This window comes from Mobula birostris, chromosome 14 (assembly GCF_030028105.1).
Source record: "Mobula birostris isolate sMobBir1 chromosome 14, sMobBir1.hap1, whole genome shotgun sequence".
Classification (NCBI taxonomy): Eukaryota; Metazoa; Chordata; class Chondrichthyes; order Myliobatiformes; family Myliobatidae; genus Mobula; species Mobula birostris.
The window spans coordinates 710,530-733,463 of NC_092383.1; the positions used below are offsets into that span (position 1 = coordinate 710,530).

Here is a 22,934-nt window from a genome sequence, read left to right on the forward strand (position 1 = left end):
GACCTCTGCTGACGTCAATGCAATCCGCCATCCGATTGGTTGGAGGTCGCGCGAGGAACCAGCTGGAGCCGGAGCGGGAGATTTAAAGTGGGGAAGCATCAGTCCTTGGGAAGAGGTGGGCCCCACCGCCAGCGGGCCCTGGAAATGAGAGAGTCTCGCAGACCTGAAATTCTTTGTCCTGCGGGCGTACACAGCAAATCTATAGAATAGTAACTGTAAACAGGATCAATGAAAGAGCATAGAAGACAACATACTGATGAAATGCAAATATAAATAAATAGCAATAAATAATGACAGCATGAAATAACCAGATAAAGACTCCTTAAAGTGACATCATTGGTTATGGAAACATTTCAATAGATGAATGTGGTTATCCTCTTTTGTTCAAGATCCTGATGGCTGAGGGGTAGTAACTGTTCTTGAACCTGGTGGTGCAAGTCCTGAGGCACCTGCTACCTGATGGCACCAGCGAGAAATTGCTGGTGGTGAGGATCTTTGATGATGGATGCTGCTTTCCTACAACAGTGTTTCACGCAGATGTGCTCGATGATTGGGAGGGCTTTACCCACTGCACTGAATTCACTACTTTTTGTAGAATTTTCCATTCAAAGGCATAAGAACATAAGAAATAGCAGGAGTAGGCCATCTGGCCAGTCGATCCTGCTCCGTCATTCAGTAAGATCATGGCAGACATCCCACCTCTCCCGGAAGGTCCGGGAGTCTCCCGCATATGAATAGTGGCTCCCTGATGCCCGCAAATTATATACAATATCACGGAAATCAATTTTTGAGAGCGAGCGAGCGAGAGAAAGCAAGAGAGAGAGCGCGCGAGAGAGAAAGCAAGAGAGAGAGAGCGCGCGCGAGAGAAAGCAAGCGAGAGCGCGCCATGGCAGAGTGTTACAAAAAATATATAAAACGTACGTCACCCCAGACTACACTAAAGTGTACCCCTGCCTAATAGGGGTCAAAAATAATGACAGTGTTGCTTGCTGCACTGTTTGCAGCAATGACTTTTCTATTGCCCGTGGTGGGTTAAGACTGTACAAGACATGTTGAGGTGAGTTTAACAGGTGTCATTCGTTCATTCGCATAGCTAACGTTATTTAAACTAGCTGGTCAGCTGCTAAGGAGCTACTCTATTGCAGACATTCCACCTCTCCCGGAAGTCTCCCGCAAATTGATGGTGCTACCTCCCTGAAATGAGCTTTTGCTCAGTGGGATGTCTGTCATGGTTGATCTGGCCATGGACTCATTTCCACCTACCTGCCTTTTCCCCATAACCCTTAATTCCCCTATTATGCAAAAATCTATCCGACCTTGTCTTAAATATATTTACTGATGTAACCTCCACTGCTTCATTGGGCAGAGAATTCCACAGATTCACCACTCTCTGGGAAAAGCAGTTCCTCCTCATCCCTGTCCTAAATCTACTCCCCCGAATCTTGAGGCTTTGTCCTAGTTCTAGTCTCACCTACCAGTGGAAACAACTTTCCTGCCTCTATCTTATCTATCCCTTTCATAATTTTATATATTTCTATTCCACTCAGTACATTTTTCACCACACATCTATAGAAGTTTGGCAACATTTTAGATATCATGTTGAATCTTCTAAGTATTCTAAGGAAGTAGAGGGGTTGTCGTGCTTTCTTTGCAATTATATTTATATGATGGTCCAGAACAGGTCCTCTGAGATAGTGACACCCAGGAATTTAAAGATACTGACCATTTCACTTCTGATGGGGACTGGCTTATGGACCCCTGATTTCCCTCTCCTGAAGTCTACAATTAGCTCCTTGCTGACATGGGTTACCTAAAGTTGTTATAGCTGGGGGATGGTAATGGGGACAGTTAGGTAGTCTGTGATATAGCCCCATTAATGTAGTCATACCTTTCTTATTATTCAGTTCCACCCATAACTGCGCACTAGATGAGTTCTCCTGTCTGTGCTGACTGAGCAATGCCATGATATTTTCCCTGACTAGTAATGCCACCCCTCCTCCTTTAATCCTCCCACTGTCACGTCTAAAACAGCAGAACCCCAGAATATTGAGTCCTGCCCTTGCTGCAACCAGGAGGGCTACAATATCATAATTGCAGGTGTTGATTCAAGCTGTGAGCTCATCTGCCTTTCCTATAATGCTTCTCGCATTGAAATATATGCAGCTGAGGTCACTAGAAGAAAGATCAAGTCAACCAGCAGGGCTGTAGCTGAGGCAGCAGAGAAAGGATCAGCATGGGTGTGGACCAAGTATGTCCAGAGGGGCAGATAGTCAGACAGCGTACACATATCTTGCAAACCCTTCAGTAATTGCATAGACATCTGAAGAGCAGACTATCTGTTGGATGGAAGTGACCAACAACTCTGATAGAGGCAGATGCCAAGTTTTTAAGCTCACCAGTGGGAGGTGGTGCTTTAGCACTGCTGGCCCACCACCTCGAGGGAGTCTTGATCATAAGCGGGCCGAAACTCCTGTGGACAGGTGGCAGATCAACTGATGATCCCACTGGTGATAGCACAGGACAGTTAACATCTCAGTCCACGTGTATTTTGAAACTATGCAGCTGAGGACACTAGTCGCATCATGGTCAACCTTTTAATTCCTGTTTTACCAACATCTGTCTCCACAGCCTCTCCACTATCTGTTCTGGTGCACTGGTTCCATCCCCCTGCAACTCTCCTTTAAAACCCAACGTGCAGAATTAACAAACCTTCCCACTAGGATATTTGTCCCCCTCCAGTTCAGGTGCAAACTGTCTCTTTTGTACGAGTCCCACCTTCTCTAGAAGAGAGCAAAATGATCTAACATCTTATGCACTTCCTCCTACACCAACTTATTAAACTGTATAATCTTCCTAGTTCTGAACTCACTAGTACATGGCACAGGTAGCAATCCAGAGATCACAACTCTGGTGGTCTTGAACTTTAACTTAGCACCTAGCTCCCTACACAGAGCCTCGTCACTTGTCCTACTCATGTCATTGGTACCTACATGGACCATGAACTCAGGGAACGTGTAGAATACCATGTAATGTCAGAATATGTGGAACATGGAATTCCGCATAACGCGGGAAAATGTGGAATGTGGAACTCCATGTAATAATGTGGAATACCATGTAACGTGGAAAATGTGGTACGGGGAATACCATGTAACATCGGAAAATATGGAATGTGGAATATCGTGTACTGTGGGATAATGTGGAATGTGGAATACTGCGTAACATGGGAAAATATGGAATGGGGAATACCATGTAAAGAGGGAAAATGTAGAATGGGAATATCACATAACATGGGAGTATCTGGAATATGGAATGCTGTGTATCATGGGAAAATGTGGAACGTGGAGTACCCCGTAATGTGGGAAACTCTGGAATGTGGAATACCGTGTAACATGGGATAACGTGAAATGTGAAATTCCGTGTACTGTGGGAAAATGTGGAATGGGGAATAATGCGTAACTCAGGAAAATGTGGAATACCATGTAATGTGGGAAAATGCGGAATGGTCCATTTGGCAATAAATTGAATGTTATCTTATCTAAACGACAATAATTCCAAAGGTTTGAAATGCAGAGGGATCCGAGTGTCCAAGTGAATGATTTATCAAAAAATCGAAAACGTAGATGTAAATTAGGTAATCAGGAAATTTATCAGAGTGTTTATTACTGGATGCAATAGTAGAAAGGTTAAGCTTTGCTGCTAAAGAACCACATCAGGAGCACTAGTCAGGTAAAGAAAGAATATGAATGGATTGGAAGCAATTCTGGGCAGTTTTATTAGAATGATGCCTGGAGTGTGCTCATCATTATTGTTACAGGTATTGAGGTACAGTGAAAAAGTTCTGTTGCATACTGTTCACACAGATTAAATCATTACACAGTGCATTGAGCTAGAACAGGTTAAACAGTAACAGAATTCAGAATGAGGTGCAACAGTGACAGGGAAAGTGCAGAGCAGGGTCATAATGATGTAGATTGTGAGGACAACAGTGCAACATACCATAACTAAAACCCATTTACTAGTCTTATAACAGTAGGGTAGGAATTGCCTTTGAGCTCGGTGGTATGTGCTACCAGGCTTTTATATCTTCTGTCTGATGGAAGCAGGAAAAAGACAGAATGTCTAGGTAGATGAAGTTTTCGATAATGCAGGCCAGTGAGAAATGCAGTCAGAGTCCATGGGGGGGAGGCTGTTTACTGTGATGTACTGAGCTGTGTCCACAACTCCGCCGTTTCTTGTGGTCTCATCCACTTCAGATAGGATGTTTTTTATGGTGCATCTATAAAAATTGCTAAGAGCTGATGGTGACGTGCCAGATTTCTTTAACTTCCTGCGGAAGTTGAGGAACTGGTGACCTTTCTTGGCCATGACATCAACACAGTTGGACCAGGACACACACACAGGTTCACACAGAGCAACTTGAAATTCTCAATCTCAACCACATTGACGCAGGAGCATGTACACCAACTCCTTCCGGAAGTCAATGTCCAGCTCTTCTGTTTTCTGACATTGGGGGAACTCCTGAGCCTCGGGTACCTCTGTGAAGTTTCCAATTATTGCCTGACTAGTTTATGGCACAGATACTGTGATTTAGAACTAGTAGCCTATGGTTTGTGAGGAGGTCAATGGGACTGGGAGTGACTGTGCCCAATTCATGTCTACAAACATAACAAGCCTTTGACAACGAAATGGTTCTCTGGGCTACTTTAGTCACATTCTTGTGGTTTGGAGTCTATCTTAAATGAACAGTGGTAGATAAAGATGGACTTTGAGCTTCTTATCTCAGGCTATGTGCAAGGATCATATCCAGTGACTGCCACACTGAGAAATGTTACATACCTCAAGGAGATCTTGTGACTTTCTTGTGAGAATGATGTAATGGTCTTTTGGAGGTCACCTGATGTAATTTTCCCGCCGATGTGAGATCACGTGATGACATGTTCACCATGGGTATAAAAAGGAAGACCCCTAGTGACGCAGTTAGTTTTCCAGCTAGAACATTAGTCAATGTCTCCATTCCGTTGCGTATTTGTTTTATGATGCAGTTTCATTTTAAAAACGGAGTGTTACCTTCTATTGTAAGGTACAATAATGCTGGATTGGCAGTTTACCCATTTCTGCCCGATTTGTTGATGTACCTTTTCAATAGTATCGGAGAGTGAAGACTTTATCGAAGTACAGGATATGAAGGATTAAGAGAAGTCGGGAATGTTCGACAGTTTAATAAAAGATCAACCTTATTGAGTCTTCGTTGAAGAAGTAGCGACCTGCATCGAGGATAACTCCTGCCAAAAGAGCAAGGTAGTTCATGCAGGATTTGCTGGCCAGAAGAAAGGCCAGTTGTTTTAAGCTGTTTATTTCCTTCATCGTGAATCCTTTTGGACAGAACCAGCAGGAAAGTCGCTTCTATGAAGAAATCCTTCTCCAGGGAAGTCTCTCCCAATTGAATGTATAAATCTGTTGGACTTTCGAATTTACCATTTTAAGAACTGTATTTGACTTTACCGCTTTAAGAATTGTTTTTGCAATTATCGCTTTAAGAACCAGTACCCAGTGGCGATTTGTTGAATGGCCACATAGTGGTTAACTTCCAGTTAAGGTTTTTGTTTTGTTTTTTTTTATTGTTTATCCGTGTTTAATAAATGTTTGGTTGTTTTTATATAACCTGACTCGATTGATATTCATTGTTGCCGGTTACGTAACAGACATACTCACTGGTTTTTTGGAATGGAGATGCTTGGGTTGGGCAAGTTATTTCTAGTGAAGAGCAAATTATGGCTGAACTCTGACAGTGCACTTCAGTCTTGGCCTGGCATACTGTTTATGTGGAGTTTGCACGAACCTATCCTTGAAGGGTTTCTACTGAATTTTCCAGTTTCCTCCCTCATCACAGAGGAATGTGGATCAGTAGGTCAATTGCTTATTGGGAGAGAGGTTTGCTAATGCTATTGGGGAGAGCTTAAGCTAGATTTGCGGGGGGTGGGAACTGAAGTGAAGAGGCAGAAGATAGGGTGGTTGGTGCACAAGTAGTGACAGCTAGTAGGGAGTTCATGAGGAAGTAAACACAAAATAATCTGCAGATGCTGGGATCAAAGCAACACTCACAACATGCTGGAGGAACTCAGCAGGTCGGGCAGCATCCGTGGAAAAGATCAGTCGACGTTTCGGGCCGGAACCCTTCATTAGGACTGGAGAGGGAAGGGGCAGAGGCCCTATAAAGAAGGTGGGGGGAGGGTGGGAAGGAGGAGGCTGGTAGGTTCCAGGTGAAAAACCAGTAAGGGGAAAGATAAAGGGGTGGGGGAGGGGAGGCAGGGAGGGGATAGGCAGGAAAGGTGAAGAAGGAATATGGGAAAACACAATGGGTAGTAGAAGGAGGCAGAACCATGAGGGAGGTGATAGGCAGCTGGGGGAGGGGGCAGAGTGACATAGGGGTAGGGGAAGGGAGGGGGAGGGAATTACCGGAAGTTGGTGAATTCTATGTTCATACCAAGGGGCTGGAGACTAACTAGACAGTATATGAGGTGTTGCTCCTCCAACCTGAGTTTAGCCTCATCGTGGCAGCAGAGGAGGCCATGTATGGACATATCTGAATGGAAGTGGGAAGCAGAGTTGAAGTGGGTGGCTACTGGGAGATTCTGTCTGTTTTGGTGGACTAGTTAACCAGTAGGTTTACTAGCAAAAGGGAACGTAGTGTAGCGGTTAGCATAATGCTTCTATAGCTCCAGTGACCGGGGATCAATTCCCACCACTATCTCCAAGGAGTATGCATGTTCTACGGGGGCTCTGGTCTCCTCCCACAGTCCAAAAACATACCAGTTAGTAGGTTAATTGGTCGTTGTAAATTGTCTGGTGATTATGCGAGGGTGAAATAGGTGGGTTGCTGTGTGGCATGGTTCAGCGGGCCGGAAAGGCACTGTATTTCTAAGGGAGTAAATGATGCTGGAGATCTGGCTCATCCAAAGTCTCTTACAGGGGATGGCCCAGTAGATCCTTGCTTGAAATTTTGAAGTTACCTGCTGCTTACAGGCTGAGATGTGTGCCCAATATACTAGCCACTGGCAATTTTACTTTTAGCTATTTATTTAGGGAGATGGCAGTCACCAGCCCTTCCAGCTCACTTTGATCAATTACACCCATGTGACCAATTGACCACTAACGCGTACGTCTGGAACGTGCAAGGAAACCTGCACAGTCACGGGAAGAACAAATAAAGAACTTGCAATTGAACCCAGGTCGCTGGCTCTGTAGTAGTGCCATGCTACTGTACCCCGCTTTGTTCAGACTCGTCACCAGATGGTGATCTAAAGCAGAGGTTACCATGGCCATAAACCCTCAGAGATTGGTGCAGTTTGTAACCTGACTGACAGCTTAAGATCAGATTTGTCTTGTCCTTTGGTTACAAATTTGTACCACCTCCTTCCCTACAACCACTAACAACCTAAAACAGAGTCTGTACTGGGTCTCCTGTGCAGCTGAACAGAGAAGAGTTTATGTCACCAGATCTCTTTCACAGATATACTTTTATACTTTATACTTTATTGTCGCCAAACAATTGATACTAGAATGTACAATCATCACAGCGATAATTGATTCTGCGTTTCCCGCTCCCTGGATTACAAATATTAAAGATATAAGTTATTCACTACCAATGCCATCCTCTGAAGGGTAATCACAGATGTAATGCAGCTGCTGTTGACTGCAGCCTTTACGTTGCTCTTCAAACAGCTTCTTCTCCTCCACCATCAGATTTCTGAACAGTCATCAACACAATCTCGCTATTTCTTTTATCTTCTTCTTTCTCCCCCCCCCCTCTTTTTTGCTTGCTCGCTCTCTCTCGCTGTCATTGCTTGCAGATATTTTTAATGTATTGGACTGTACTGCAGCCACAAAACAGCAGGCGTTAGTCAGTAATAATAACCCGGATTCTGATTCTAGCAAGTTCGTAAGTCACGATGCAGCTGTGCTTCACTCTTCTGCAGGCCACCGTGACCAACGTCCAACACTGCAATTGAGCTGGTTGTTTAGGCCAACACCCAGCTTACACATGAAATGAGATCATTATCAGTTGTTACAGAGGGATCCAAATCAACTGAGTAAGTAGGCTGGCTGAGGTTTGTCAAATGGTGTTTAGTCTAAGTAAGTGAATGGAGACAGGTATGAACTCTGATAATAAGTTTTACTTTGAACTTTGAGGTATTGTTTTTGGAGAAGTCAAAACAGTGTAGGATTTATACAGTGAATGTTGGGGTGCTGGGATGTGTTGTGCAACAGAGGGACCTAGGGGTATGGAAACATAGTTTGCTGAGAGTAAGACTGCAGGTAGATAGAGAAGTGAAGACGGTGTTTGGTATGCTGGCCTTCATTGAGTAGATGAGTTGGAATGTTATGTTGCAGTTGAACAAGATGTTGGCGAGGCGGCACTTGGCGCACAGTGCACAGTTTTGGTCACTCTGTTGTAGGAAGAGTGTGATTCAGCTGGCAGAGTTCAAAGAAGATTTATGAGAATGTTGCCATGGCTTGAGAGTCTGAGAGATATTGGGGATGTTGGCAGGCTTTGGAGTGTAGGAGATTGAGGGGTGACTTCATAGAGGTGAACGTAATTGTGATTGGTCTAGATGGGTAAATGCACAGTGTTTTTCCCAGGGAAAGAGGACCCAAAAAACATCAGTCAAGATGAAAGGGAAAGTTTTAAAGGGGCCAGTAGGAGATCTTCTTCATCAAGAGGGAGTTAGATATGGCCCTTGTGGCTATGGGGATCAGGGGGTATGGAGGGAAGGCAGGTACAGGGTTCTGAGTTGGATGATCAGCCATGATCATATGAATGGCGGTGCAGGCTCGAAGGGCCGAATGGCCTACTCCTGCACCTATTTTCTATGTTTCTATGTCAGAGAGTGGTGGGTACTTGGAAAGAGCTGCAAGAGAAAGCAGGTGAGACAGATACAATATCAACACCTAAAGGGCATTTGGATAAGTATGTGAATAGGAAAGATTTAGGGATATATTGGGCCAAATGTGAGCGAATGGGACGAGCTTAGGTAGAACTTTAGTTGGCATGAATGAGTTGGGCTAAATGGCCTGTTTCTCTGCTGTGTGACCCCATCGAGACTGAATTCAATGATTCACGTTAGAGTGACCTGTTTCTCTGCTGTGTGACCCCATCGAGACTGAATTCAATGATTCACATTAAAGTGACCTGTTTCTCTGCTGTGTGACCCCATCGAGACCGAATTCAATGATTCACGTTAGAGTGACCTGTTTCTCTGCTGTGTGACCCCATCGAGACTGAATTCAATGATTCACGTTAGAGTGACCTGTTTCTCTGCTGTGTGACCCCATCGAGACTGAATTCAATGATTCACGTTAGAGTGACCTGTTTCTCTGCTGTGTGACCCCATCGAGACCGAATTCAATGATTCACGTTAGAGTGACCTGTTTCTCTGCTGTGTGACCCCATCGAGACTGAATTCAATGATTCACGTTAGAGTGACCTGTTTCTCTGCTGTGTGACCCCATCGAGACTGAATTCAATGATTCACGTTAGAGTGACCTGTTTCTCTGCTGTGTGACCCCATCGAGACTGAATTCAATGATTCACGTTAGAGTGACCTGTTTCTCTGCTGTGTGACCCCATCGAGACTGAATTCAATGATTCACGTTAGAGTGACCTGTTTCTCTGCTGTGTGACCCCATCGAGACTGAATTCAATGATTCACGTTAGAGTGACCTGTTTCTCTGCTGTGTGACCCCATCGAGACTGAATTCAATGATTCACGTTAGAGTGACCTGTTTCTCTGCTGTGTGACCCCATCGAGACTGAATTCAATGATTCACGTTAGAGTGACCTGTTTCTCTGCTGTGTGATCCCATCGAGACCGAATTCAATGATTCACATTAGAACTTAGGCAGTTTCTGCCTATAAGTATGACTCTAAACTTCCCATCATCAAACTGTCAGCTTTTGACCCAATGAATGGAATAAAATGCTCGAGCAAGAAAAACATTTAGTCTCAATGTGCTGGAGGAGTTCAGCAGGTCAGGCATTATCTACAGATGGGAATAAACGGTTGACGTTTCGGACCGAAACCCCGTGTATGGCTGTAGATTTCCAGCATCTGCAGTACAGCTTGTGTTTATAATCAGTCACACTCCAGCCTCCAGAAAGTACATTCAATACATTTTATTAAGAAGAATTATAAATACTTTTCATGCTCATTCAACATCTGCAGTAAAACACAAGTAAACCATGGACTAAATACATCTTGCAATTTCATTACTTCCTTCAATTCTACCAGCTTGTTTTTGGGAAACAGACAATGTTTGCAGAATAGGTTTGTAATTCTGAATAGCAAATGATGCAGTCCTATGTAACTGGGAAACAATTGCCCACAGACACCATGGAGAGGAAAGGGACAGGGGATTGAAAGTGCAGGGGGCCAGGGGGAGGGTAGGGAAGAGTTGCTGTAATCGGGTTTCCTCTCCCAGAGCACCGAGTGCTGTGGCAGGCTGCACGCATGGTCTCCCTGGAACAGGTGGCAGATGAAGAATGTCTGTATATAGGGAGGGGGAGACAGGAGCCAGGAGCCAACATAGACAGGGTGGGCCAGAGGGCCTGCTGGGCTCTGCCATGCTCCACCCTCCTCTGGTCACATCTGTTGGGCTGGAGCGCCCTCTGCTGGATAATGCTCAGGAAATGTGGCATGAATTCTCTAACTCCTCAATCTCAATCCACTCAGAAAACTGTTTCCACAAACTAACTTTCACATTGTTTTATTTCAAAGCTGAAGTCCAACACATTTCCTCAGGCAGCAGTGACTTCAAGCAATGTCCAACACTCTGCATGCAATACTCGTTGCGGTTCAATTAACTTTAGCATTCAAGACAAACAAGGAAAGACTTAAAACCAATGAAATGAAGGCAAATGATGGGTGTTCCAGTCTTAATTGAAACACTTCACATTGAGAGGATGTTGACAAAGCTGATTATGAGCCAGTGTAGACAGGGTGAGCCAAAGGTGATTTTAAAAAAATCACCAAGCAATAAATCACCAACCAATAGCTTTTTTTTGTTGCTTTTGATTTCCAGATCGATTAAAAATAGTTCTAAGATGGGTTTATGCCTAGGAATACTACAGCCTAAAGTAGTTTTGGTGTTGGCACGCGTGGTTGGGCTATGGCCGGGGGAAGTATTGGTGGAAGGGAAGGGACAGAGCAGATTGCAAGGTGGCTGGAGTCGGGGCCTGTGATTTCAGCAACTCTGCGGCAGTCAGGTAGCTGGTGGGGGAGATGCAGCAGTCTGGCAGGCACAAGGCAAGTGGCCGCCATTTGCACCAGCCGCACAGTTCCCTGCAGTACCAACAGCCCTCGTCCAAGTTCCTCTGCTGCACAGGGAGACTGACACAGCTCCACAGTGTGAACTCTGTATCAGGATACAGAGGCACCCCCCCCCCCCCAGTGAGTTTCCCAGTAACACAAATCATCCTGGAAGTGGTCATCAGAAACAATCTGTCAGTCAGTCAGGCGGTAACTGTGAAGAAAGTAGGTAACAGCTAACATCTCACTTCTGTCATTTTGTTTCTACCTCGACAGATACCGCCTGACCAACTGAGTTGTCTTTTGAAAGTTTTCTGTTTTATCCTGGACTTTCTGCATTTTAATGGGAGGGAAAATTCCCTGGGGGCTGGCAATGGAAGGGGTGTACTCTGTAATGAATCTCTTCAGCTGGTGTGAAGCAACATTTTTTTGGGACGTTCGACCAAGTGGTGATATGCCTAAAGTTAGCGGGGCCTGAGAGTGGCTCCACCTTTCAGGAAGAGCTGGGACTCCACACCAGGAGGTGACAGACAGGCATTTTGTGAAACTGGTCCATGCCCAATCATTTGCCTTACCGTGTTCAGCTGCCAAATGAAATTTCAGACAAGATTTTAAAATGAGCATTGCAAATCTGTCAGTTCCTACATCAAATACAAACATGGTCCTCAATTTAATTTAAAATGTTGTAATCCAGTGGAGTAACTTGCCAAAATTTTGTACCTGAGAATGACAACAGTACAAGTGAAGACGAAGAGCAGCTTCACATAAACTTTAATAACCCGTGACCCTGAAAGAACAACTGAGAAGCCATAGTTATTCATGAGGAGGAAATGTTTGTAAGTCAGCCAGAGGACTTCTGTTACAGATTACAAGGGAATATGAATACAGTACCTCTCCTGGAAAGAGAGTGATAAAAAGCAGCTTTGAACGGGCATTGCTGATCAAATACAAACCACAGTTCATGCACATGTTTGACCAAAGTCAACCCAGCCTACGTTCAGGCTTGGGCTGTAAGAAGAACAAGTGCCTTCCTGCTCCATGAGGTTCAAACATTCGAATAATCATAGCTGATCTACCCACCTTTATTCCACAAGCTTTAATAATCTCGTCCAACAAAATAAAATTATCCATCACAATTTTGAAAGTTGCACTTTGTTCTCAAACTCAGCATTATTTTGAGGAGAGAGGCAATAGAAAAGAGGTTGTCAGAACAAAGGAACACATTTCTGAAGGAGTCAGTCTATGCTGTGTTGAGAAGGTTACTAAAAAGGCATTTGGAATCCTGGTCTTTATAAATTGAGGCAAGGACTACAAAAGCAAGCAGGGGTTCTCTGAATCATATTTTGTAATTTAGGTCAATTCTTTGCTGGGAGTCCTATGGCCAGACCAGACATCGGTTTTGAATGGGTTGTCATGGAAACACAGTGAATCCCAGTAAAGACGAACTTTGCTTCAGTGGAGAGGGTTCATTCTTCAAGACCATGACGAAAGTTTAATTAAATATTCACAACAGTGAAGAAATGGTAAATAATAAAGGTTCTTGAAAGAATATGTGGAAACTCCCTCTGAAGGAGAGAACACACTGAACCTGGCTTTGGGAAATGAGCCACATTGGGTGAGTAAATATTCTGGGAATAGTAATCACAACTCATTATGTTTTGAAATAGTTATGAGCAAGAATAAAATTGGATCTTGCGGGAAGGGACTAAATTGATGAAGGGCAAATTTAAACAGGATAAGATACAAGCTAAGTGGTGTTGATAGGGAACAGCTGCTATCTGATATCTGGGAGCAGTTTAAAAGACCCGCTGGTCAGAGTTCAGGATCGGAATATCTGGTAAAGAACAAGGACAAGGATGGTAAGGCATAGGAACATCGCATGACTCAAGAGGCCTGAATTTAGTCAGGAAGGAAATGGAAGCATACGTAAGGTTTGGGAAGCAGAAATTAGAGTGGGCCCTTGTGGAATATAAAGAGAGTAGGAAAGTGCTGAAGCAGATGATTAGGAAACCAAATGTGACCATGAAATGTCTTTGTAAGCAGGATCAAGGAGAATTACAGGGTATTTTATACATCAAAAAAAGAGGATAACTAAGGACAGGTTAGGTCCACCTAAGGATAAAGGAAGGAATTTGTCCTGGGAGTCAGAGCAAATGGCTCAGGTACTAAATGAGTACTTTGTGTCAGTATTTACTAAGGAGAAGGATTGGAAGGGGAGTGGGACATGCTCATGTGCTGGGACATTTGGAGATTAAGGAAAAGGTAGTGCTGGCTCCTCCAGAGCATCAAGGTAGGTAAGTCCCCAGCGCCTGATGATATATATCCCAGAATATTGAAAGAAGCAAGTGAAGAGATTGCTGGGGCTTTGACAAAGATCTTGGTGTCTTCACTAACAATAGGTGAGGTCCCAGAGGACTGGAGAGTGACAGGTGTTGTGTCCAAGAAAGGAAATAGATATAATCGACAGAACTATGGGCCAGTGAACCTCACGTCAGTGATAGGGAGAGGATACTGAAGAATAGGATTTATGTGCATTTGGAAAGGCATAGCTTTGCACAGCTTAGGTTATGCCTTACAAACTTGATTAGTTTTTTGAGAAGGTGTCAAAGGTGCTGAACAAGGGCAAAGCAGTTTACATTATTTACATGGACATGAGGCATTTGACAAGGTGCCTTGTGCTAGGTTGCGTCAGAAGATACATGGGATTCAAAGTGAACTGGCTTGTCCATAGAAGAACAGGGAGTAGAATTGGAAGGCCGCTATTCTGGCTGGAGGTCCGTGACCAGTGGCATTCCACAAAGATCAGTGTGGGACATCAGTTGTTTGTGGTATATACCAATGATCTGGTTGAAAATGTCGATGGTGGATCTGCAAGTTTGTGGGTGACACCAAGATTGGTGGAGTTGTGGACAATAGACTCAAAAAATACTTAGGAGATAGATTAGTTACAGATACTGTTAGAGAAGTGGCAGGTAGAGTTTAATCCAGGCAAATGTGAGGTGTTGCACTTTGGGGTGTCAAATGGAAGGACAGCGTGTACAGTTAATGTGGACCCTTTAGTAGCATTGACGTACAGAGGGATCTTGATGTCCAGGTCCATAGTTCACTGTAAGGGCTACATAAATGGTGGTAAAGAAGGCGTATGGCATGCTTACCTGCATTAGTAGAGTAAGCAAGTCGTACTGCAGCTGTATAAAACTTCAGTCAACCACACCTGGGAGTATTGCCTGCACTTCTGGTCAGCACACTATAGGAAGGATGTGGACACTCTGGAGAGGACGCAGAAGAGGTTCGTCAGGCTGCTGCCAAGATTAGAGAGTATGAAGAATGGAGAGATTGCACAAACTTGGGTTGTCCTCCCTAGAGCCCTGGAGACTAAGAGGGGACAGAAGAATTTTTTAAGGTTATAAGAGGCATAGCCCCCCCCCAGTAGAAATGTCAAACACCAGAGCACATGCCTTTAAGGTTAGAGGGGAGATATTTAAAGATGGTGTGAGGGGCAAGTTTCTTTTTGCAGAGAGTGTGGACGTTTGAAAGGAGTTACTCAGGGTAGTACTGGAATCAGGCACTGTGGTGGGCTTTAGACACGTGAATATGAAAGGGAAAGGAGGCACATGAATGATGCACAGAGGAATGCCCAGTCAGTAGGTTAGCAGGCGGATCAGGAACCTAGGGATACAGTCAACACCTTGAGCAAAGGCTGTAGGAGGACTGAAACAGAATCCGTGCTTCCAACAGGAAATCGAGGGGTACTGGAGAGAGCTAGGCCATGGGAAGAAGGTGGATCAGCAAACACACAGAGGACTGAACGGACTCTTTCTCCTGTCTTCATGATTCAATTATTTTCAACCCTGGTGAATTGATCCAGGTGAATCTGCAGCGAACACTACAAAAGAATTTATCCTCTAATTGAATGGAGATTAATCTCAATTCCATAGGTCATTGTCACCACTTGGTGTTCTAGTCCCTTGAGATGAAGACCAACATTCCAAAAGCCTTTTAAGTTATTAGAAGAGAGACCCTGGCAATGCTCAGTCAAAGTACGATTGGAGGATGCCACGGCGACGGATGTCACATGTCCAGCAATGAAAGCCTCCGCCCAAGGAATTGGCATTCCGGATGTCGACTTTAATTGTGGCAATTCCTAAAGGAAAAGAGGAATTGTCAGTTAACCAGGAACTCCTGTTGGTGTTGCTGCAGTACGTAAGCCTTATTGTAACAGACAAATATTGGGATAATGGGAAAGCATCTGTTCATTGGGAATATGCTAATGACTACTCACCGCTTGGCCAAACTGTGTGTAAGAGAGTCGTGTGACATGGACATGGGCCCTTCAGTACCCATACCAAGTCAAGTGTCAAGTGAAATGAAGTTTTTTGTCATTTAACTACACATGTGTACAGTATATAATGTATATAACCATCTAATGTCTATAGACAGGACAGTGTTTCTCCAAACCAGGGCGTAAAACACAGCAAGCAGTACACATAACACACGATAACTTATGAGGTAAGGATAAAATCTACAGATGAATCACACATGAATAACAAACTAAAGTGCATCAATATTAAATATTGTCGGGTGCCGAACAGATTAACCAGTAACATTTCGAATACGATGCGGCTGGGAGATCAGAAGCCTAATGGCCTGGGGGAAGAAACTGTTTCTCATCCTGACTGTTCTTGTTTTTATGCATCAGAGTCTCCTGCCTGATGGTAGGAAGTCGAGGAAGATGCTGGATGGATGGGTGGGATCCTTGATAATACTAAGGGCCCTGCGTACGCAGCGCTCCTGATAAATGTCCCCGATGGATGGCAGGGAGGCCCCTATGATCCTCAGCCATTCTCACAGTCCTTTGTAGGGACTTCCAGTCCGAAGCTCGACTGCTCCCATACCAGATGGAGATGCAACGTGTCAGGGTGCTCTCAATGGTGCAATTACAATGGGGGGGGGGAGCCTTGCTTGCATCAATCCTTTAGGAAGTGGAGACCCACTGTGCCTTCTTGTTCGGGGAGCTGATATTAAGGGACCAGGTGAGGTCATCCATGATGTAAACTTACAGGAACTTGGTGCACTTAACTCTCTCTACAGAGGAGCCAGAAATCTGCAGATGTTCCAGCTCTCTATACTGATCTATACTAATCTAAACTGCTATCACCCAGCCAGTACCTTCTATGGAATAGAGTTTCAACTGCTCAGTGAAATGTGGCTTTTCAATTTTATGAGAATTTCTGCCTTTCCGGCAGTGCGTCAGGTGTTTCAACCACCTTCAGGTGGGGAAATTTTTCCTCAGATCCCCTCTAAATCCAGGGGAGCAGAATTAGGCCATTTGGCCCATCGAGTTGTCTCTGCCATTTCAACATGGCTGATCCCATTTTCCCTCTCAGCCCCAATCTCCTGCCTTCTCCCTGTACCCTTTCATGCCCTGACCAATCAAGAATCTATCAACCTCTTCTTTAAATATGCCCGGTGACTTGGCCACCAAAGCTTCCTATGGGCGACAAATTCCACAGATTCACTACTCTCTGGCTAAAGAAATTCCTCCTCATCTACATTCTAAATGGATAGCCATCTGTTCTAAGACTGGGTCCTCTGGTCTTAGACTCTCCCACAATAAGAATTAACCCTGGCCCTCCTATTCTGGTGTCAATTTAACCCTGTTCATTGAAAACAGTGCACTTTGATGCCTTAGAGATTGCTCTGAGTATTTAATTAATGAATCTGGGAAGTTTGTATAAACTGAATGATACAAGAGGCAAATTTCCAAGATCCTTTCTAATGTATCGATTTTCAGAGGTAAATGGTGAGAATTCAGGAGTTACGAAAGATTTGAATAGAGTTTCTGACAAAGCATGAATTGGTTCTGGAGCTGATCTCTACTTTAGGGCTTCAGCTGGAGTTAGTTACCTAATGATGCAGCCTGGTAACACGCCTTTCCAGCCCAACAAGCCTGTGTTTCCCAATTACACCCACGGTTACACGCCTTTCCAGCCCAACAAGCCAGAGTTGTCCTTATCAAATGCCTTCTGAAAATCCAAGTAAATGACATCCACTGCCTCTTCTTTGTCCACCCTGCTCGTTAATTCCTAGAAAAACTCTAACAGATTTGTCAGACAAGATTTCATTACCTAGTTTCTCAAACATCTTTTGAATTGTAGTTTCATTCTTTTCGATCATCACTCGCTTCTCATCCAGCATCAGAACATTCATGGACAGCCACTTGGAAGACATCCACAGGGGGTGATCTGCAATAAGATTGCACCAGTGATTTTACAAGTTGGCTGCCAAGATTTGTGTGTTTTTTTAAAATAACAAAGAAGGTTGTTTTCTTTGTAAGTGTTTTAGGGAAATAAATATTTAACATTTGCATCCACGACCTTTCTCCAGAAGAACTTCTGGGCCGAAGGACCTCCTTCTGTGCTGATTTTCTTTAACAAAGCGTGCTCTAAAGGAACTGGACGATCCAGACTGAGATCAGGTCTGCCAGCCACTCCCCAGCTGGCCAGGGCTGGAGAACTTATGGCTTCAATCTTCCATAAGGTAGATTCTACCCCAGTGGACAGCTGCCCACCCAATCCTCTCCTAAAACTCATCCCCTAATCTGCTCCTCAAACCCAACCATCTGCACCCCAGTCCACAGCAGTTCACGTCCCGTGGGAGGTGAACATGGAAGTCAGCCTTTGAGTTTCAGATGAACATGAGGTACCAGACCTCTGGGGCATCACACTTGATTGACTGGTTCAGGCTGAGCAACTCCCAGAAAACACACATGGAAGGATTCTGATCTTTTTAAGCCATGATAATTTAAAAATAATAGAATTTTAAGAACTTTCTTTAAGAAGTTTCATTGAGTGCTTTTAGAGGAGATTGAATGCAGGATCACTCCAACCAGGGTCTGGAATTCTGGAAAGTCATCATTAACTGAATAGAACTGAAAAGTTTTAAATCTGTTTCTAAGTAGTTGGCTGCTGTCTGATGCTGTGGCAGAAGCTCACCACACTCGTACTAACCGATCACCACAAACATTGATCATGGAATAACTCCTTAACCCGACAATCATTACCAGGTCGAAGGGCTTGTGTATTGTCCAATAAAGCTGTGGTACTTACCATCTGAGATCAGAGGAGTAGGGGGGAAGATGATAGTCCAGCCAGCTTTTTTGAAGATATCGATCTGAAAATTGAAAGTGGGGGATGAATGAATGGGGATCAGAGTTTCAGGGAATCAGCTGTGTCGATCCCCGCATAATAGAGAGACACACGGACTTCATCTACAAGGAGTAACATCAGAGCCTCTCCATGCTGATGGTAAGTTTTCATTGTTACCGTCTCTGGGTCCTCACCATCACTAATCCCAGCTGCTTGCCAGCTGTTGTGGCGCTGGACACCAGCTACATAGTGTCAAGAAAAGATGCGCTGGAGAGGGTTCAGAGGCGGTTCAAGGATGGTTCCAGGAATGAAAGGGTTATCATATGAGGAACATTTGATAGTTCTGGGCCTGTACTCATTGAAATTTAGAAGGATTTGGGGGGGGGGGGGCGGGAATCTCATTTAAACCTTTTGAATATTGAAAGGCCTAGACAGAGAAGATATAGAAAGGATGTTTCTCATGGTGGGGGAGTGAGGGCACAGCCTCAGGATAGAGGGGTGTCCATTTAAAACAGAGATGTGGAGAAATTTCTTCAGCCAGATGGTGGTGAATTTGTGGAATTTATTACCATGGGCAGCTGTGGAGGTCAGCTCATTGGATGTATTTAAGGCAGAGCTTGATAGGTTTTTGGATTGGACATGGCATCAAAGGTTATGGGGAGAAGGCCGGGGAGTGGTGCAGAGGAGGGAAAAAAGGATCAACGATGATTGAATGGCTGAGCAGACTTGGTGGGCCAAATGACCTAATTCTGCTCCTATGTCTTATTCTCCTGTTATGTCTGTTTGTCCCACTCCCATCAAGGAGGAGGCGAAGCGGTATCCATGCCAGGACCACCAGACTCAAAAACAGTTACTTTCCCTGAGCAGTAAGGCTGATCGATGCCTCTGACCACCAACTCTGACACTTTTTTTATTATTTCCCCTTATGTACAGCTGGGCATGACTTTATGGACATATAATCAATCTAGTCTATGCATATAATCAATCTAATCTATTCATATAATCAATCTAATCTATGTATATAAGCTATTTATATTTACTCTTTTTTTATTATTGTTGTGTTCTTTATTTTATTGTATTTCTTTTTGTGCTGCATCTGATCTGGAATAACAATTATTTCATTCTCCTTGCACTTGTGTACGGGAAATGATATTAAACAATCTTCAGTCTTCAACCTTATACTGGAGCGTTTAGTCATTAAAAACAGAGACAGGAAATACAAAGAGAATACTTCATACTGAAACAGTTTGCTTTAAAACTCTGATCCCAATCCTCTTATCCGAAATCAACTTAGCCGCAGCTCACCTGATGACAGGGTCGGTCTGGGTTTGACAGGACCAGACCAGGGCCAATGATGTTGAAAGTTGCATCAATGTGCATGGGGTTTGGATCCCTGAAGGAAATGGTGTGAACCCTGTATGTTGGAGCAAGGTGTCTCCGCATCCACTCAATCCCCAGGAAATTAGTCACCTGGAAACGTAGGACAATCTCATTGTAATGACTTCTTGGAGTTTGGAGAAAAGCTGAGCAGCAAACAATGTGATCGCAGAGCTGGAGGGTCAGGCTGAGGTCAGTCTTGAATCCACACAGGAGAAACAACTGAAAGCAGCTGAGGTTGGGGGAGTTAGTGGGACAATCGGAGCTGTGTGAGGCTGACACAATGTTCCTACCTGGCTCCTCTGTACAAATATATCCTTCCCAGCTCTTATGAAGTCAGCAGCATCGAAGCATGGTTCAAACTCGGTGGTGACAAATTTCCCTTCAGCTGCCAACTTGTGCCTGTCTTCCACGGACAGAATAGGGTATTCCTGCACGGGAAACACTCCTCTTACATCAAAGCAGAATGTGGGACATGACGCCCCTCCCCACACAGACTCTGAGGTGCTCCCTGCGCCCACCCCCGAAGGGCCCATTCATCATTTTGGCACAACATGCACAAAATTCTGGAGGAACTCAGCAGGCCAGGCACCACCTACGGCAAAGAGCAACCAGTGGATGTTTTGGGCCGAGACCCTTCATCAGTACTGCTCCTGTGTGAGGGATCTGTCTTCACCATTTGTTCTGCCCCTGTTTACAACCCAAAACTTGTTGACAGTTTTCAAGGATCAAAGATTAATTTCCAGGAAAATGCTGCAAACAGCTCACTGAGCATTTTTATAATTGATTTTATTTGAATACCCATTTATTAAAAATATTGCAATGGGGGAAGAAAGGATCAATTTCAAGTTGAACTTCATTGTCATTCAATGGTGCACGTGTATACAGCTAAACAAAACAATGTTGGTCAGGGACCAAGGTGCAAAACACCATACATACATCACACAGCACATAAAATAATATTAACAGATTAAAAAAGAGCAGTCGAATAGGAGGAAAAGATTGTTTGACCAAGTCTCCAGGCACTGGTGACTGGCTGACTAATGTCATTACCTGTAGCGTGTAGGAGACAAGTGACCCACGGTGACCCACGCAGTGTGGGTGTGACCAGGCTGCACCTGTCCTTCATTCTACGGAGGAAAGTAATCTCAAACATTCACAGAAGGATTAAGGTTCTGGTTCCCCCTCCCTGCCCAGAAAACCCCACCCTAACATAGGCTGGATTCCCTGCCTGAACACCTGGTCTGACGTCCGGTGAGTTCACCCTGTGAAAACTCCCAACTCGAGGACCACCCCTGTCTGTCAATGGAGTAGCAGTATTTTTCTGCTGCTCTTAGTTTTCTTTCTTTCCCCCTAGTTTAAGCTTTGAATTTAAAATTTTTACTTGTTGATTCTTGAGGGTGATCAATATGTCTATGTCTACAAGAAGTGGGAAGAATTTACCTGAACTTGGTGATAAAGGTAATGGGAAAGGAAAGGTGCAAAAGGAAAGATCTGATGAAATGTCATCATGGGCTGAAGATATCGTTCGGACACTGAATTCAATTAAGGATCAGAATGGATCAATTGAAGACCAACTGGAAAAGAATAGTAATGAAATGAAGTCGTTTCCGGGAAAACTTAAAGACCTGGAAACTCAAGTTATTTCACACGAAGAGAAATTGAAGGTAACTAAGCAAAAGCTGTCTGAAGCTACAACTCATTTGGAAAGATATCAAAATAAGATCATAGACCTGGAGACTAGGTCTCGACGAAGGAATATAAGAATTGTTGGGCTGCAGGAAGGAGCTAAAGATGCAGATCTAACGGCTTACTTTGGTAAGCTTTTCCACCCTTTATTTCATACCATTCTATCAAAGCCGCCTGCTATAGAAAGGGCACACAGGGCATTTATCTCGAAATCAAAGGACTCTAGTAAACCAAGATCTGTTCTGGTTTGTTTTCATCACTTTAAAATTAAAGATCAAATAATACGACAGGCAAGAAAACAGAGAGTTTTTAGATTTATGGAATCTGAGCTCCGTTTCTAAGAAGATTATCCAAGAGAGATAATGGAACAAAGATCAAAATTTGCCCTGATAATGAAACAAGCATATGATAAGAATCTTTTCCCATCTTTGAGGTATCGAACAAGAATTAAAATTGTCCCTCCTAATTCTCCTCCTCGTACCTTTTTTGATCCAAAAGCTGCACTGGATCTTGTTCAGGCTTTGCCTGCGGCTGTCACCGACGCCACTGTTGAATGATCCATCTGAAAGGCTGTTTGGCTATTTCTATATTATTCACATTTTGGGAAGAAGATTTATGAAGGTCACTTGTATATTTCATCGAGAGACTAATTAAAGAACACGGGGAGTTGTTCTTTATTGCATATTATTGGTTTCCCTTTGGAAAGGTTTATGGTTTAAGTATCTCTGCTGAAATGATCTCTGGACACTTTATGACCGAGGGAAGAAGATAAGGCGATTTGTTCCTTTAATTTAATACTTGGTAGCTAATTGGTAGTTTTTCCTACTAATAGGGCTTTTTATATATTTTTCTGTTTTATTATAACATTTTATAATGGAATTTAAAGCTTTTTTAGGGAATTAATATTAAGCTTAAACATGGCACTGGTTTTTCTCTCTAAGAGATAACATTATTTGGTTCTTTCTTGTTTATCAGTCGATGGACTGTAAATACCTTTTTCTCCTGAGACTTTATTGTCTTTCTCACAAGGTCACTCTACTTTTTTACTAACTGGGGGGAGGGAAAGAAAACACAGACAGAGCAGTCAGCAGCTTTGAATTCTATCGTAGATCGCTTGCCTTTTTCGGGCTTCCCGGTGTGGGTGGGTGGGTTTAGAGTTAGTTTTTTCCCATTGGGTGGTTCCGGAGCATGCGTGTTTTCTATTTGGTTGTAGTCTTCATCGCTGCCATCTTTGATCATCCTGTATTGGTTTGTGCTTTGTTAATGTATAAAATAGAATGAAATTATAGTATGCTGTTCAAACGGATTAATATAATAAGTTGGAATGTACATGGTTGGAATCATCCTGTTGAACGAAAGAAGGCTTTTAAAATTATTAACCGATTCCAACCTGATATAATTTTTGCTCAAGAGAC

At 43.7% G+C, this 22,934-nt stretch overlaps 1 protein-coding gene across 2 annotated transcripts in view; it reads right to left on the reverse strand.

Moving 5' to 3' along the window:
- Positions 1-10,205: 10,205 nt before the first annotated feature.
- Positions 10,206-22,934, reverse strand: part of gatm (glycine amidinotransferase (L-arginine:glycine amidinotransferase)) — a 35,458-nt gene continuing 22,729 nt past the window's right edge. For both annotated transcript variants that reach the window (XM_072277901.1, XM_072277900.1), the window contains exons 5-9: positions 20,124-20,261; positions 19,759-19,923; positions 18,415-18,478; positions 17,434-17,550; positions 10,206-15,449 (exon numbers count right to left, since the gene is read on the reverse strand). In XM_072277901.1, the coding sequence (XP_072134002.1) occupies positions 15,337-15,449; positions 17,434-17,550; positions 18,415-18,478; positions 19,759-19,923; positions 20,124-20,261 (597 nt within the window). In that variant the 3' untranslated portion in view covers positions 10,206-15,336. The remainder of the gene's footprint in view (positions 15,450-17,433; positions 17,551-18,414; positions 18,479-19,758; positions 19,924-20,123; positions 20,262-22,934) is intronic.